This window comes from Pleurodeles waltl, chromosome 11 (assembly GCF_031143425.1).
Source record: "Pleurodeles waltl isolate 20211129_DDA chromosome 11, aPleWal1.hap1.20221129, whole genome shotgun sequence".
NCBI classification, from domain to species: domain Eukaryota; kingdom Metazoa; phylum Chordata; class Amphibia; order Caudata; family Salamandridae; genus Pleurodeles; species Pleurodeles waltl.
In genome coordinates this window covers 28,373,929-28,388,312 of record NC_090450.1, presented here as the reverse complement: position 1 = coordinate 28,388,312, position 14,384 = coordinate 28,373,929, and the positions used below count along the sequence as shown (strand labels likewise).

The 14,384-nt window shown below is 42.0% G+C and overlaps 1 protein-coding gene across 3 annotated transcripts in view; it reads right to left on the bottom strand.

Annotated features, from left to right (window-relative positions):
- EIF4E2 (eukaryotic translation initiation factor 4E family member 2) overlaps positions 1-9,788 on the bottom strand; it is an 84,760-nt gene extending 74,972 nt beyond the window's left edge. Inside the window, exon 1 of one of the 3 annotated variants that reach the window (XM_069212894.1) lies at positions 9,452-9,788. In XM_069212894.1, the coding sequence (XP_069068995.1) occupies positions 9,452-9,471 (20 nt within the window). In that variant the 5' untranslated portion in view covers positions 9,472-9,788. The remainder of the gene's footprint in view (positions 1-9,451) is intronic. The other 2 variants (XM_069212895.1, XM_069212893.1) reach the window with 2 other exon arrangements.
- Between the last annotated feature and the right edge of the window lie 4,596 nt (positions 9,789-14,384).

Below are 14,384 nucleotides of genomic sequence, written 5' to 3'. Positions count from 1 at the left end.
TGTTGAAGGTTCTGCTTCTTTTGAAGTGGACAGTTCTCTTTTTCTTCTTTCCTTATGAAAGACTGTCGCAGCAGGCACGACTCCGAAGCCGATTGTCCCAGAACACAGTTCATGGGAGTTCACACCTGGATTTCAGCCACAGAGATTTGTGTATCAAGAGGTTAATCCCAAACTCCCAACCCTACTCTTAATGGTTCCCTTATCAGCCTAATCTGTCTTTCTAAAATGAGCGCAAGCCCATTCCTTGCGAACTATCACTGAATCAAAGAGCAGCCTTTTGAAGTGTAAAGGGAGTCTCTTCCTCCTTTCTCCAGTGTATGTCCCACCCAGCTCAGGAATGCAGTATTACACAAATCTGTCTTGGGGGGAATTCCTCTCCTCTTCATGCCTTCACCAGGCAGGCCCAGACTTCCCAAAATGGAACTCGGGGTCCTAAATGTAATGTTCCGTAGAAGGCACACTTACTCAGTGTAAATTCACAACAAACATACTGTCCAGCACTTTAACTCCATGTATAATATCATTATAAGTACACACGCATTCAGCACACACGTTCAGTCTGTGTGCACTGTTTAGCACCAAAGCTTTTTTATATTGTACCAGGGTGTACTATTTGTACACATGTACCTCCAGCACACACTCACCATGTGTGAGCTGCACTACACCTCACCCTTCATGTACTGTACTTCACGCAAGCACACATACACCTAGCACATGCTTTCATTGTGCACGCACTGCACAACACTACATCTTTCATGTCATGTATTCCTTGCAAGCAGACATACACTCAGGACATGCATGAACCCGACATCCACTACACAGTACATCTCTTTCCTAGTACTTTTATCCTTCCCAGTCACACACATCCAGTGCAGTCACCACCCCTGTGCCGCGCAGCACTTATCTACTACCTCATGTAGGACAAGGGTGAGTTAAGCATCAGTGGAAACTTTTAAAAAGGTGAACAAGCAGGTACGCCTCACTCCTTTGACACAGAGTGAAACGTCCTGTTCACTACTGCTAATCACTATACAGCATGCTGCCACCACCACACTTCTGTTGCTTAACTCTTGGCGAAAGCCGTAGGTTTCCATTACTAGAGGGTAGCACTTTGGACCACCCTCCCAGTCCAACAAGACCACAATCAGTGAGACAGGCCTATGTAATGGTGCACCTGTATGATTTGTGTGTACCTAGGACAAAACAATTACCATCAGGGATCCACACAACAGTACAGCTGGGCACTCATGGCAGGAGTCCATGTCTAGAACCATGCAGAGGACATTTCTGTCCAAACACAATGTAATGTCTGTTAAAAATCCAAAACTGATGCAAGACATTTGCCATTGGGGACACTGGGAATGTCCACACAACTGAAGCGCCCCCTTACTGTAGTCAGTCAAAGACTGCTGAAAAGCAGTGTCGAGTTTGCTTAAAGCATCACACTTCAGGTGATCAGAATGAAGGGATACAAATTAATCTGGTGTTTACAGTGTTTAAGGTTTCACAAGGCATTATGCTGTTGGCAAGTTTGACCACACAACAGTGTCATCACATTCCGTGATGATAGGTGACTGACCCTCGACTGTGTCCAGGAACTTGTTTATAATAACGTTTAAATATGGCACTCTTACTTTTCTAATCCGTTAAGAGCCCGATAAACCAGACCGAGTTAGTGTGGAAGGTATTGAAATGTGATGGAGGGTAATGAGATGCAAGTGTGAGTGAGTGCAATACACAGACGTCCTGTGCTTAAAACAGTCTAACATACGTCCAGTGGCTATACTTGGAAAGGGAAGACACTATATACAGCGCATTACTTCTTTAAATTGAATATGTACTTTATAACAATCAATCCAAAAACATGTTTTGTAAACGGTGGAAAAACACAGTTTTTGTAAATTTCGTGGGTTAAGCAGCTGAATAAACACCGATTAGCACCGATTTAAAAAGATTTGGACAACACTGAGAAAACACCACTCAGATTCACAAAAAATAAACACTGAAAACCGGACAGCCTACGTATCCACCAGGACCACGCAACACTGCTTCAATTTTAAAAAAAAGTTGAAGATGCTCCACTTAAAAGAGGGAATCAAAAGACACAGCGTCTCTATGTTCAAGTGCGGCCAATGGTTTGAGCGCATGAAGTCTGAAGCCAAGCTAAAGGGTGGATGTAATGAGCGCAGCACCACAAACCTCGTTCTTCAGTGCAGAAAGTTATTGTTTTATATATGTTTTGTCAGCACCCAGAAAAGTAACAATATAAATGTTAAGGTATTTAGTATTCTCAATTGGTCCTCTCTTTTAAAAGGGTCTTCCGTCACTGAACAGTGTGAATTAATATTATGTTGGGTAACATGAACAATGAAATTGATTTTGGAATAAAACCACGAGTACTAAAAGTCATATGATACCATTGTTGCTACGACAGCAAATACTGCACTTATAGCGAGCATCACATAGTTCAGAGTCTTTGTCAAGAGCTCTGTGCTTGTGAAGTCAGTTCCAGCAGAGGGGCTGAATGGTAATGGGGAGGGGGGGGGGGGGGGAGGAGAAAAGAAGATTTGTAGTTTGGACAGGAAAAATGCATTTTAACGTTTCTTTGCTATTTGCATTGCCACCGGCCAAATAGTACAGAATCTCTGCTACCAAGCTATTAAACCAGGGGCTTAGTAAATAGTTAAGATTGTCTGCGATTCTACCCAGCCACAACTAGGACTTTCACAAGCCGTAAATTGTGTATTTCTTTAGGTTTATAGCTTTGTATGGGATAGGGGCTGAGGTCCTGCTCCTCATTCTAGACAAGTGTATATTTGGCTTGTGTTTGCAGCCCTATGGTTTTTGTTTGGAGATCAGATGGTGAGGTGGGAAGAAATGGAGACAAGGCTCCCCTTGGGAATTTAATGAGGCCGTTGTTAGGAGGGGCTGATAATTACTTGTTCTTTCTGAGCACTTCCGGTTTGGTAAATGGGAAGTGTGAAGAGTAGGGCTACAGCTTCTATTACTCAAGTGAGAAGGTTTCTAGGCAGGACTTTTCCTCTGGTATTTATGATTACTGCTACAGGAAAGCTGAGTGACAGAAAGGTGCAGAATCTCAAGCTTCACAATGTCTATGTTGTGGGTGTTCCAGATTAGACACAGCCCACGTGCAACCTGCCGTGAGAAGCATTACTTTACACAGATCAATTAAAACAGGCTTTTCTCCTTAAACCACCCTGATCAGAGGGAATGGAGAAGATCAACTCTAGCACAGACATGTAAACTACAGCGTTCCTATTTTGAGTTGCCTTTCCATTGCATTGTATGGAAAAATGTAACTATATTTATTTAAATACTATTTATACATGGGTGATGGTGAAGTGTGCACAGTGGTGTTCTCATGGTACACAATGATATTGCAATGCATGCAGGTAACGTATAGCGTTCTACAGCTCTGCATGCTATCTCATAAAGCCTCCACAATATTCGTAAAAAAACAACATGAAAACTGACCTTGACTTAAAACTTCCAACTCTCGACTTTTGTTTTATGTCAAATGACTCTCTCCTTCAATTCCACCCTTTGCATGTCTCTGCTCTCGGAGTGCAGCCTACTCTATATCATATGCATGTGTCCCTTTAGCTCTATGAATTGTCCGCACAATATTTCAAAGATCACAACGTCCTTTAAAAGTCATATCCTGCATCCTAATAATACCTTATTGTGAGGAAATGGAGTGTATTATATGGTGTGGTTGTGCAACCTCATAATGTAATACACTTACCAGCCCGTTAAGGACCAGTAGCTTTTGTTTGTCAGACCTTCAGCTCAACCCTGGGTAGCTGCTCTGAGCAGCAAGGCTTACACAAAGGAACAAGTGCAAAGCATTTAAAAGGCACCAAAATAACATTAAAAAAATGAAGAAATCAACAAGACCATCAAGAAATCCAGCACCAATTTATAAAAATAGACTGTATTTCTATGTATTTTTAGACATCACAAACACAAAGATCCAGCAGAGGGTTCCAGAGATCTAGAATTTATAACTCATAGTAAATGAAAGTATTTCACTCAACAGCAAGCATGCATTGGCAAATTCAACGGATCTGACACTTAGAACATTCTTCACAAGTGATGGGCTGGTTGAATTGTGGTCACTTATAGTCACTTTGAGCAGCCAACTCCAGTACAGAGCCAGTCAGGGGGGGCCAGTAAGGTCCTCAGAAACAGTTACCTCAAAGGAAGAAGCAACCCCGAGTCAGTTCTAGACACTTTTATCTGTTGCAGAGGTTTCCTATGGAAGTGGTCCTGATGCAAGAAATGAAGAATTGTAAAGATGCTCAATGATACAGTCGATGGGGGTCTTCCTATAGCTACTCCTCGATCCATGAAAGGGGTGAGGCGCTCCTGGTCACAGTCTCAATGTATCTTTAAGTCATATTGGTGCTCTTAGAAGTCCTCTCTCTACTGGACTACCAGTCACCCGGTGCCACTGTCCCGGTCAAATCCTTCTCTGGGCATTAACCTGCATTCTTTGTGATAAATCTACACTTTCCAGGGCTCAGAGAATTCAGGTGCAACTTTGAGCATCGGGTCCTGGTGTCTGGTGCTGCACAGCAGCGGTTGGCGTAAATCTGACGATTCTGGGATGCCAACATGCCCCAGCAGACTTCTCAGCTTTTGTGGCCTGTGCTGTGATTAGGAGGGCAGCCAATTGACCATTGGATTCTCTTGGCTTTGGATGAGGTTTGGAGGAGACTTCGGGCCATATGTACGAACACTTTTTCCCATAGACGCAGAATGGGCAAAAACCTTTGCTACATCTGGCCCTTCTTCACAAACAGGACACAGCAGGCACAGTGCCTCTCCTTTGCTAGCCACCAGGTTCAGCAGGAGTAGTCCACGCTGGTGCAGCATCTCTTTGCCAGTTTCACAGTGCAGCAGGGCAGTACTTCTATGGGCATTCTTCCAGTCCAGACGAAATCCAAGTTCTGGTTGCCAGGGGTGCCCTATATATGCTCAGGAAGTGCACTTGGAGTAGACGTGGTCAGTTGCCAATGGGCTACTAGGTCCCCTCCCTCAGGATGACCACTTTCTGGGAAGTGTGGCATCTGGCTATCCCAAGCGGCACCATCCTGCCCACACTCAATAGGGAAGAACCCCTCTCATAGCATCCAGAGTAAGGTAAGGCTTCTAAGGGGGCTACACACCCCTGAAAAAAACGGTAGGATGACAGGTGTTCCTTCTCCTTCCTCGGTGCCAGCTAGTCTGCATAAACAATGGGGCTGCCCCTCTGCCAGGTGTTCCCCATTTGCTCTACAACTGAAGCTTCATCTTTTAAGCTCGCCTCTTGGGCCAACACTCGTGTGGATTCCTGCAGGAGGGAGGTAACACTTTTCTCCAGAGCAGACCCTTATTGTAGCCTTTCCTGGAGTCGTTAGCACGTCTCCCTCGGAGGGCATAAAGCTGTCTTGGGTGCAAGCTCCACGTGCAACTGTTAATAGCACAGCAACAACTCTGTACAAGTTGTACACTGTAACTTGTTACACAGACTTAAGGACCAATTTGAGTTCAATGCAACAAGTTGTTTCATACCTTCGAGTATCTATTATGGTTGCACCATTCAGGAATTAGCATAGCTGCATTTCCTAACACTAATATACTGTAGCTCATCTATTAATAGTGCCAAGCAATGCATGAAATTCTTCCCATTTCCCTCAATGCCTCTAAAGATAACACGCAATACTGTAATCTACCGCACAGAGACTGGGATAAAGGCATTAGGTGGTTCATGTACAGTGCAAGAGTAATGCAAATACTAAAAAGTAACTACAAAAAAAAAGTTTTTTAAAAGGGAAATACAAATGTACCGATCCCAGATCAGTGCCCTGCCCGGTGTAAAAACAGCAATGCCTTTGTAGGGATAGTATGTGCTTTATAACCCAATTACAATGCAATATATAACCCACATTAAAATGAATACCGTAACACTCAGCAGTCACAGTCAGCTGTAGTTGATACAGGCTGCATACAAATTCCCCTTTTCTTTTTGACACCCTTACACTCACTTAAGACAAATCTACTAAGGGTCATGTATATCCTTGTTACTATACCAGACCACAGGAATACGCCACCCATCACCACTGAGCAGACAGAATAACTGGAGAGATCCGCCACATGCCGCTAGGCAACAGAGAGCACTAATTAGGTTCAACATTGCAGGTCCCGACTGCCAACATGCTACGGCCACTTCTTGACATTTCAAGGTGACAATCAGATTTGGGATAATATTAACTAAGTCCATTGCAGCTATTCTCTCCAACTGTTTCCTGCTCAGGACCATAAACTTTAAACAAAATATCTCAGAAGGGACAACTGACTGCAGTAACCAGCTATGTGGACTATAAACAAGAAATGCCAAAATGGGACCTGCAGAGCTGCTCAAAGCTGCCAACTAAATGAAAACCATAGACTACGTGCCAGGCTCTCACACTTCTCCACCCATCACACTGCTAATCACTGCATCGCACAACACAATATCCACACCTTGGCGGCCCTAATGCAAACATGGAAACACTTTCCCCACAGGGTCAAAACAAAGACAATACACTTCCAACCTCACACCCCACACTGCGTAGGGTGCTATCCATTTAGGCAAGCGCTTCAGCGCCACACATAGGGGTAGTAAGCACTATGTAAATGTTGCAGTACAACACAACACAAGAGTCTGTAAACAAAGGCCTCTGTCAGTCAATCATGGACCAGTGATGTCCTACTGGTGCACCCTCCTTCAGTAAAGACTTGAAACTAAATACACCCTTCCCCAGGGAAGGGTGCCCAATCCCAGGAACTGGCTATTTCTGCCTGGTGGGGCAGGGGTGAGATTAAGAAACTCTGCTGGAGCTGCAGGAACGTGACCTCGCATCCTGGGTACAAAATGTATTCTCTTTGTTGCAGATTATATATAAATATTGACAAAGGTGGGTGTCCTTAACACAACAGTGAGAAAAGCAATATGTTTGAACGAACTCGAAAACATACGATTTGCGAGAGACGTGAAAAACAAATTTGAAACCTCAAATTGAAAATGTTGTTTTGTGCTAATCTTGTATGCATTCGCACCCTAAAAAATAAGGTGTAATGAATAACATCCGGAAAATCCTTCCGAGGTGGAAAAGGTTCCATTAAAAAAATAAATCTAAATCTATCTGCTCGAGTCTCTAATTTAGGCAACCTCTGACTTGTAAAATTAATCTTCCTTGCTACTGGCTCTAAATTAAAGCTTCAAAATTAATAATGTAATCCCATGAACCCTTGTGCTAAGAGTATTCCAATGCCCCCTGGGCTTTAACCTGTTGCTCTCCTTGCAAAGCAGAGGTCACCCGGCGCCCTCAAACATTTCTCACTGCCTTTATTCTATGCACCCCAAACACCTCTCTTTTCTGCATCTACCCAGTAATAATGCTCGTGAAACACAAACTGCCTATATGCCATATTTATGTGCTTCAAAACCACTTTCCATTAAATTGACTAATATTAGATCGAGCCAGTAGTCACATCTGTTATTTACAGACCTTAGAAACCAGAATAAAATAACTTTGTCTTTAATTCAGGTGATTACCATATTTTTTACTTTAGCCATTCAATAAAATGAAGTCATTCCTAGGTGTTTTTCTTTCTAAACGCATTTCGCTAGGCTTGATTTTCTCGCTTTCTCTTTCAAACGTAATGCCTTTCCCACTTTTCATCTAAGTCCGTGAAGACGGTGCGCGCGCGCCAGGTACCAGCATCCTCATGTCCAGAAACCATCAGGGACCATCATGGGGCGCACAGAACACCCCGATTCCAAAGCACTCACAGGCCCCTAGTAAACAGATGAACTTGTAACCAGCGTGAAATGTTGGACATGCTGAAAACGTTGGGGGCTCAGTATAGGCGTCAGAGGATGCACATAAGGGTAATTTTGTGTGTCAAGTAAGTGTAATTTAATTAGTTCGTCTACATGAGAAGTGCAGCGTTCTCGTGATTCATTGGAGTCCAAATCTCATGTTGCTGTTATTTGTATTTCAAAGGATTCCCTGTTCTGACCCTTCAATAGAGTAAGCGGCTTCAATATGATCGGGGCCACTAGAATCATGCGGTTCTGCAGCCGTAGCGTGTTCTGCACAATTAGGGGTTTGGTGCATTCGACATAATATGCAGATTTTAACAAAAAAAAAAGTGTTTCTGGCTCAAATGGGAGAAAAGTTTCTAAAAACGTGGCGACGTGTTCCCGCGCCGCACAGTGGAAGGCCTATCACAAAGGTTGATTAGTCACCTTTCCGTTTTTAATTCCTCCATTTGATTATTAAACAAGTGCTATCGATGTAAAAAAAATAAAGTTTGCCCAGATAATGCAACCATGCGTAAAAAGTTGAAAATAAATAAATATACTATCACAAAACGTGCCCTATTCTGCGACGGAATTGGCCTTTTCTTGCCAAATAATTGTTACCCTTGCTATTAGACTATTATTTCTATGTCAGAAGACTTTATAAGCAAGGAGATGTGCACGTGCGTGATTTTGTGGCTGTCCAGGGAAGGGGCGTTTTAAGATCTCGCACACGGATTATTGTGCAACTGGATTTTCTCATATTCGGGTTAATTTTGGACATACGAGTGGGTAATTTGGGGGCTCCTGGACACGTCACGGTGTTTTGTTTGTTTTTCCCCCTGTCTCAGATAGAACTATCCTTGGATCTCAAAGAGTAAATCTTGGGTCCCACATAAGGTCACTTTAAGAGCCAACGTGGGGGTCACTTTACTAGCTAGCCTGAGTGTCATTTTAGGAGTCCCCTTGAGGGAAATTTTGTGACTGATATGTAGACATTTTTCGAAGTCAACATGCGGGTTAAGTATCTTATTTGATGATCTGTTTGGTAATATATAATTAAGGGGTAATTCCTAGGTTTAACAGGAGTGTAATTTATAATCTGACAAGAGGGTCCTTTAAACCTATTAATAGCTTCAGTTTTTGGATATAGCAAGATGCTCATTTTTGGCTCAAACACGAGGGTAATTTTAGGGTAAAACATGCAAGTCATTTTATGGTCAAAGGAAGAGACTCTTGTTCATGTCAAACACGAGGATCATATTAGGGTGCAACATGAGAGTCATTTTAAGGCCAAAAGCCGGGGTCATTTCAAAGTTAAACATGACAATCATTTTAGAACTAGGCAAGTGGCCGGGGGGTGTCTAACGCCCGTTACAATAACGCCAGGGTCGCCTCGGACTCGCCAGAATCTATTAGTCATTTGCTAAAGCGCATAAACGCTCGCGCGGGCTTCCTAGCGCTATATTGCAAGGCAGCGCTATGGCCGCAGCGCGTGTCGCCCCCGGTTGTTTTGACCTCCCCGGAGCCCTGGTCCCCGGGGACGGAGCGCGGGGCCGGGTGAGCGCGCAGCACAGCTCCGGGGCGGCCGGGACTCACGCCTGGAACTTGTTGTTCATCCTTCGCTCTCCTCCTCCTCCGGTGCCGCCGCCGCTGCTCCCCGCTCCCGCCTCGCGCTAGCCCGCCGCTGACAGACGGGAGGAGGAGGAACCGGAGACGCGCCGGACGGGGGTTCCGGACGGGAGGTTATGAGGGGGGGACGCGCGGCGGCGACGGGCCTGCGAGAGCCGCCATGTTGGTTGGGGGCTGAGGCCGGCGGCGTGACGCGGCCCCGCTGGGCCCAGACCCGGGAGGGTGGCGAGAGGCCCGGAGGGAGCGCCCGGGGCCCAGGGAGAGCTGCAGTGGGGCAGCGTGCAGACCGCCCCCCGCTCTCCGCAATGGAACCCGCGCCACTTGCAAGACATGCTCACATACTAATAATACGATAGCATTAGTAAATAAACTTTACACAACATTCTCGGATATTACTAACCTAATAATTAAAAGTTACAATACATGTTCAGCTATTAATAATATGATATCTAATATAATTGATAAATAACCATCTCAGATATTAATAACCTAATAAAAATGACAATACATGCTCAGCTATTAATAATATAATATCGCATATAATTAATAAACCTAACATTTTCAGATATTAATAACCTAATAAATAAAAATTACAATAAATGTTCAGATATTAATGATATATCTCATACAACTCATAAATAAACATTACATAACATTCTCCGATATTAATAACCTAATCAAAATTACAATACATGTTCAGCTATTAATATTATAATCTCTCATATAATTAATAAACCTAACATTTTCAGATATTAATAACCTAATAAATAAAAATTACAATAAATGTTCAGATATTAATAATGTAATATCTAATATAATTAAATAAACATAACATTCTCTGCTATTAGTAACCCAATAAGTAAAAATTACAATACATGTTCAGCTATTAATAACATAATATCTCATATAATTAATAAACATGACATAACATTTTCAGATATTAATAACCTAATAAATAAAAATTACAATAAATGTTCAGATAATAATAATGTAATATCTAATATAATTAATAAATAAACATTACATAACATTTTCAGATATTAATAACCCAATAAATAAAAATTACAATAAATGTTCAGATAATAATATATCTCATATAATTAATAAACACTACATAACATTCTCAGATATTAATAACCTAATATATAAAAATTACAGTACATGTTCAGATATTAAAAATATAATATCTAATATAATTAACTAATATACATTACATAACATTTTCAGATATTAATCGTCTAATAAAAATTACAATAAATGTTCGGATATTAATAATATAATATATAATTAATAAATATAAATTACAAATAAAAATTCAGATATTAATATATATAATGTAATAAATAAAACTACAATACATATTAACATAATAATATAATACCTAATATAATAAATAAATAAAAATTACTATACATTTTCAGATATTAATATCCAATATAATAAATACAAAATACAATAAATATTCTGATAATAATATATCTAATATAATACCTAAAAATTGCAATGAATATTCAGATATTAATAAATTAATATCTAATATAAATAAAAAATACAATAGTCAGATGTTATTATAATATCTAATATAATTACTAAATACAAATTAGTAATGTAACACCTTACTCCCTTAAGGCCATGATTATGAGTTTGAAGTACTGGTAATCACCGAATGCAAGGATAAATAGTGCCTAACTATTACAATTTAACTGATCAAGAGTTAAAAAATGCATGTGTTATTTTGCCCATGTGCTACCTACTGAATTCCTGTAGTACAGATACACTATTTAACATGCATTATTTACCACATGCAAAAAATAATGCATTATAAAAATAACACCAAATTATAAGTATGAGAGGTCATTAAAAACAAGTGAAAAATCCCACTACGAAATACATTCAGTCAAATCAAGTTCTAAAAATTCATTAAAGTGTAAGGAATGAAAGAAAAGCTTCAAAACAATAGAAACATTTGAAGACCAACATAGAATGCAAAAAAAAACAATAAATGCCCTGTAGGCACTGAAGATAATAAAATATCACATATAGCGGCACACAGAGCTAGACCTACATTAACAGCCAAGAACAGGTGAAGCCCTCACAGGATGATTGCAGCAGTTCACACTTCAATACTACAGTCTAATGAAATGGAAGCAGCACTATTCAGGTCACTATATCACGCTATGTCAGATCGATGTTCTGCTTCAACAAACTATGAAAGGACCAGGAATGGAAACTAGGCCTCTAACCAATGACCAAAAATGGAGTAGCAACACAGGATAAAAGCCTGGATTGAACGAGTAAGGCTGGAGCCCATAAATATGAGCCCAGGATGCCCACCAATAGGATGAAATTGGTCCCAGGTTGCTTGTGTTTACATTCGTGAAGGACGTGGCCTGGCAGTTCGGGCTGAACTGTTCTCACGAGGAGCAGGGTCAAGGCTGATTTGCATATGGCTTGTTCCAAACTCAGGTAGTTTGGTGAGCAAAAGAAAAGTTGGTTGGGATGCTACCTTGAGAGATTGCCAGTCGTTAGACAAATTGCAAGTGTTAGAAATTGAGTTGGTGGCTGACTGGGGTGTAAACCTTAGTCAAACAGCAACCACAATCCTAAGTAGGTTAAGTGTCAGGCAAGCCTTAAATTGACCTTTTCTCACCCTCTGGCAGCTCAGCACAGAGTTGTCAGTCTTAAGTTGCAGGCACTGTGTAAAGTATTTGAGCCACACTTCAATCAGTAAAACAGTGGAAACACCCCCCAACAACATTTCTCACCAAGTTAGAAAAATAGATTTGAATTTATTAAATTGAACAACATCAAAACAACAAAAATCCAATAAGTAGAAATGGGGATATTGAATTTCAAAGTTTTAAGTAAAAATGGAACCAAAGAGCGCTATTGGGGATATCTGGTCACGCCAGACTAGGCCAAAGTCAAAAGTTAGGGCCCACCGCGATGGCGCGCTGGCTGGCTACAGGTACACCTGCCAGCTGAACCAAAGTACCTTAAATCTTGGTTGCAGAGCACTGTGTACATCTATGTCTAAGGTGCATCTCACAATCGAGGTGATGTATCAGTTCCAATATTCGGCAAGACTGCGGTGCAAGGTCCTATTGCGTCGACGTCGAACCCAAGATGCGGGATGCAGGGGCAATGCCAGCCTGTTGCAAAGGGTCTAATCCATGCAACAGTGCAGAAGTTCAGCTAAGGGATGCGCCACTAAGCAGAGGATGCTCTGGTTTTTCTAAGAAACCAACTTTAGTCCACTTCTAAGTATCCAGGACTGGTTGGCACCACTTGGCATGGTAGACTCACAAATGGCAGAGTCCAGGAGCAAAAGCATGGTGGTTGGAAGTCTTTTATGTCCTTGAGATATGAGATCAGGAGGCCAGCCTATTAGCCCATGGAGTCACACTGGGTTCTGGGTTCAAGTGATGGAGGTCCAGTCCTTCTCACCCAGGAAGCAGGTTAGCACCACAAAGGAGGAGTCCAGCAGAGTACAGTCCAGCAGAGTGGCAGTCCTTCAGCAGCACAGCAGTCCTTCCTGGTGCAGTATCCATAGGTCCTGAGGTGGTGGTGTCAGAGGTCCAGAACTTATACCCAGTTAAGCCTTTGAAGTGGGGGAGACTTCAAAGACAGTCCTCTGAAGTGCACAAAGTCCTGCCCTTCCTGCTCTGGCTCCAGGCTCACCACAGGGGGATATGCAGCCCGTTGTGTGGGGCCGGCACACAGCCTATTCAGGTGTAAGTGAAGCGGTGCTGGCTCCTGCCGCCCATCCTCCCGGGATTGCCCATCTAGTATCACCTACACTCCCATGTGTGCAGCTGTCTATGGGGAATACACAAAGCCCAGCTGTCACCCACCCCAGACAAGTGATCAGAGACAGCCAGTAGGCACCAAATGGCAAAAGTAAGAAAATGCCAACTTTCTAGAAGTGCCATTTTCAGAATTTGAAACCCAACTTCACCATAAATTGTTCCAGATTCTGAACTACACTTATAAGATGTAATAAGGTAATCCCAATGCTATCCTATGGGAGAGGTTAGCCTTGTTGTAGTGAAAGACGACTTTGGGAGTTTTTCACTACCAGGATGTAAAACTTAAAAGTACATGCTGTGCCTTTTAAATGCATTGCACCCTGCCCTCTGGATTGTACAGGGCCTACTCTAGGGGTGACTTATATGTATACAAAAGGGAAAGTTTGGGTCTGGCAAAAGGGTTATTTTGCCAGGTCGACATGGCAGTGTAAGACCGCAAATACAGGCTCTGGAATGGCAGGCCTATGATATGGTTTAAAGGGCTACTTAGTGGGTGGCACAAGCAGTGCTGCAGGCCCACTAGCAGCACTTAATTTACTAGCCCTGGGCACATTTGGTATACTGTAGTAGAGACTTCAAAATAAATTAAATATGCCAATTTGGGATAAGACAGTGTTACCATGTTTAGGAGAGAGAGAGCTTAAGCACCTTAGCACTGGTTATCAGTGCACAGAGTCCTAAAGCCAGCAAACCCAAGGTCAGAAAAGTGGAGGAGGTAGGCAAAATGTTGGGGGGAACACCACCCTAAGGCTTTGCATGGCTAGATGCTGTAATAGACCAACAGGTTATGCACGACGTGTCTTCTGTGCACAAATAACTCAAATCTATATGTATTTATGGACATTTCTATTACTATGAAGCCACATTAGAGAATGCTTGATTAGGCCTCGAGTCTTTTGGACTGAAAGTCACATACTTGAATAATTATGCACCAGAACCAAACAAAAAAATATAGCATTTTTAGATGGTAGAATCAAACGTCCCTGATGACAAACAACCCACTCTTTTTTCCTGCCTTCCTGTTGATTTCCCTCTCCACATCTTGTCTTAGCCTATTCCCATTCTTTCCTTTACCACTGTCAATACCCAGA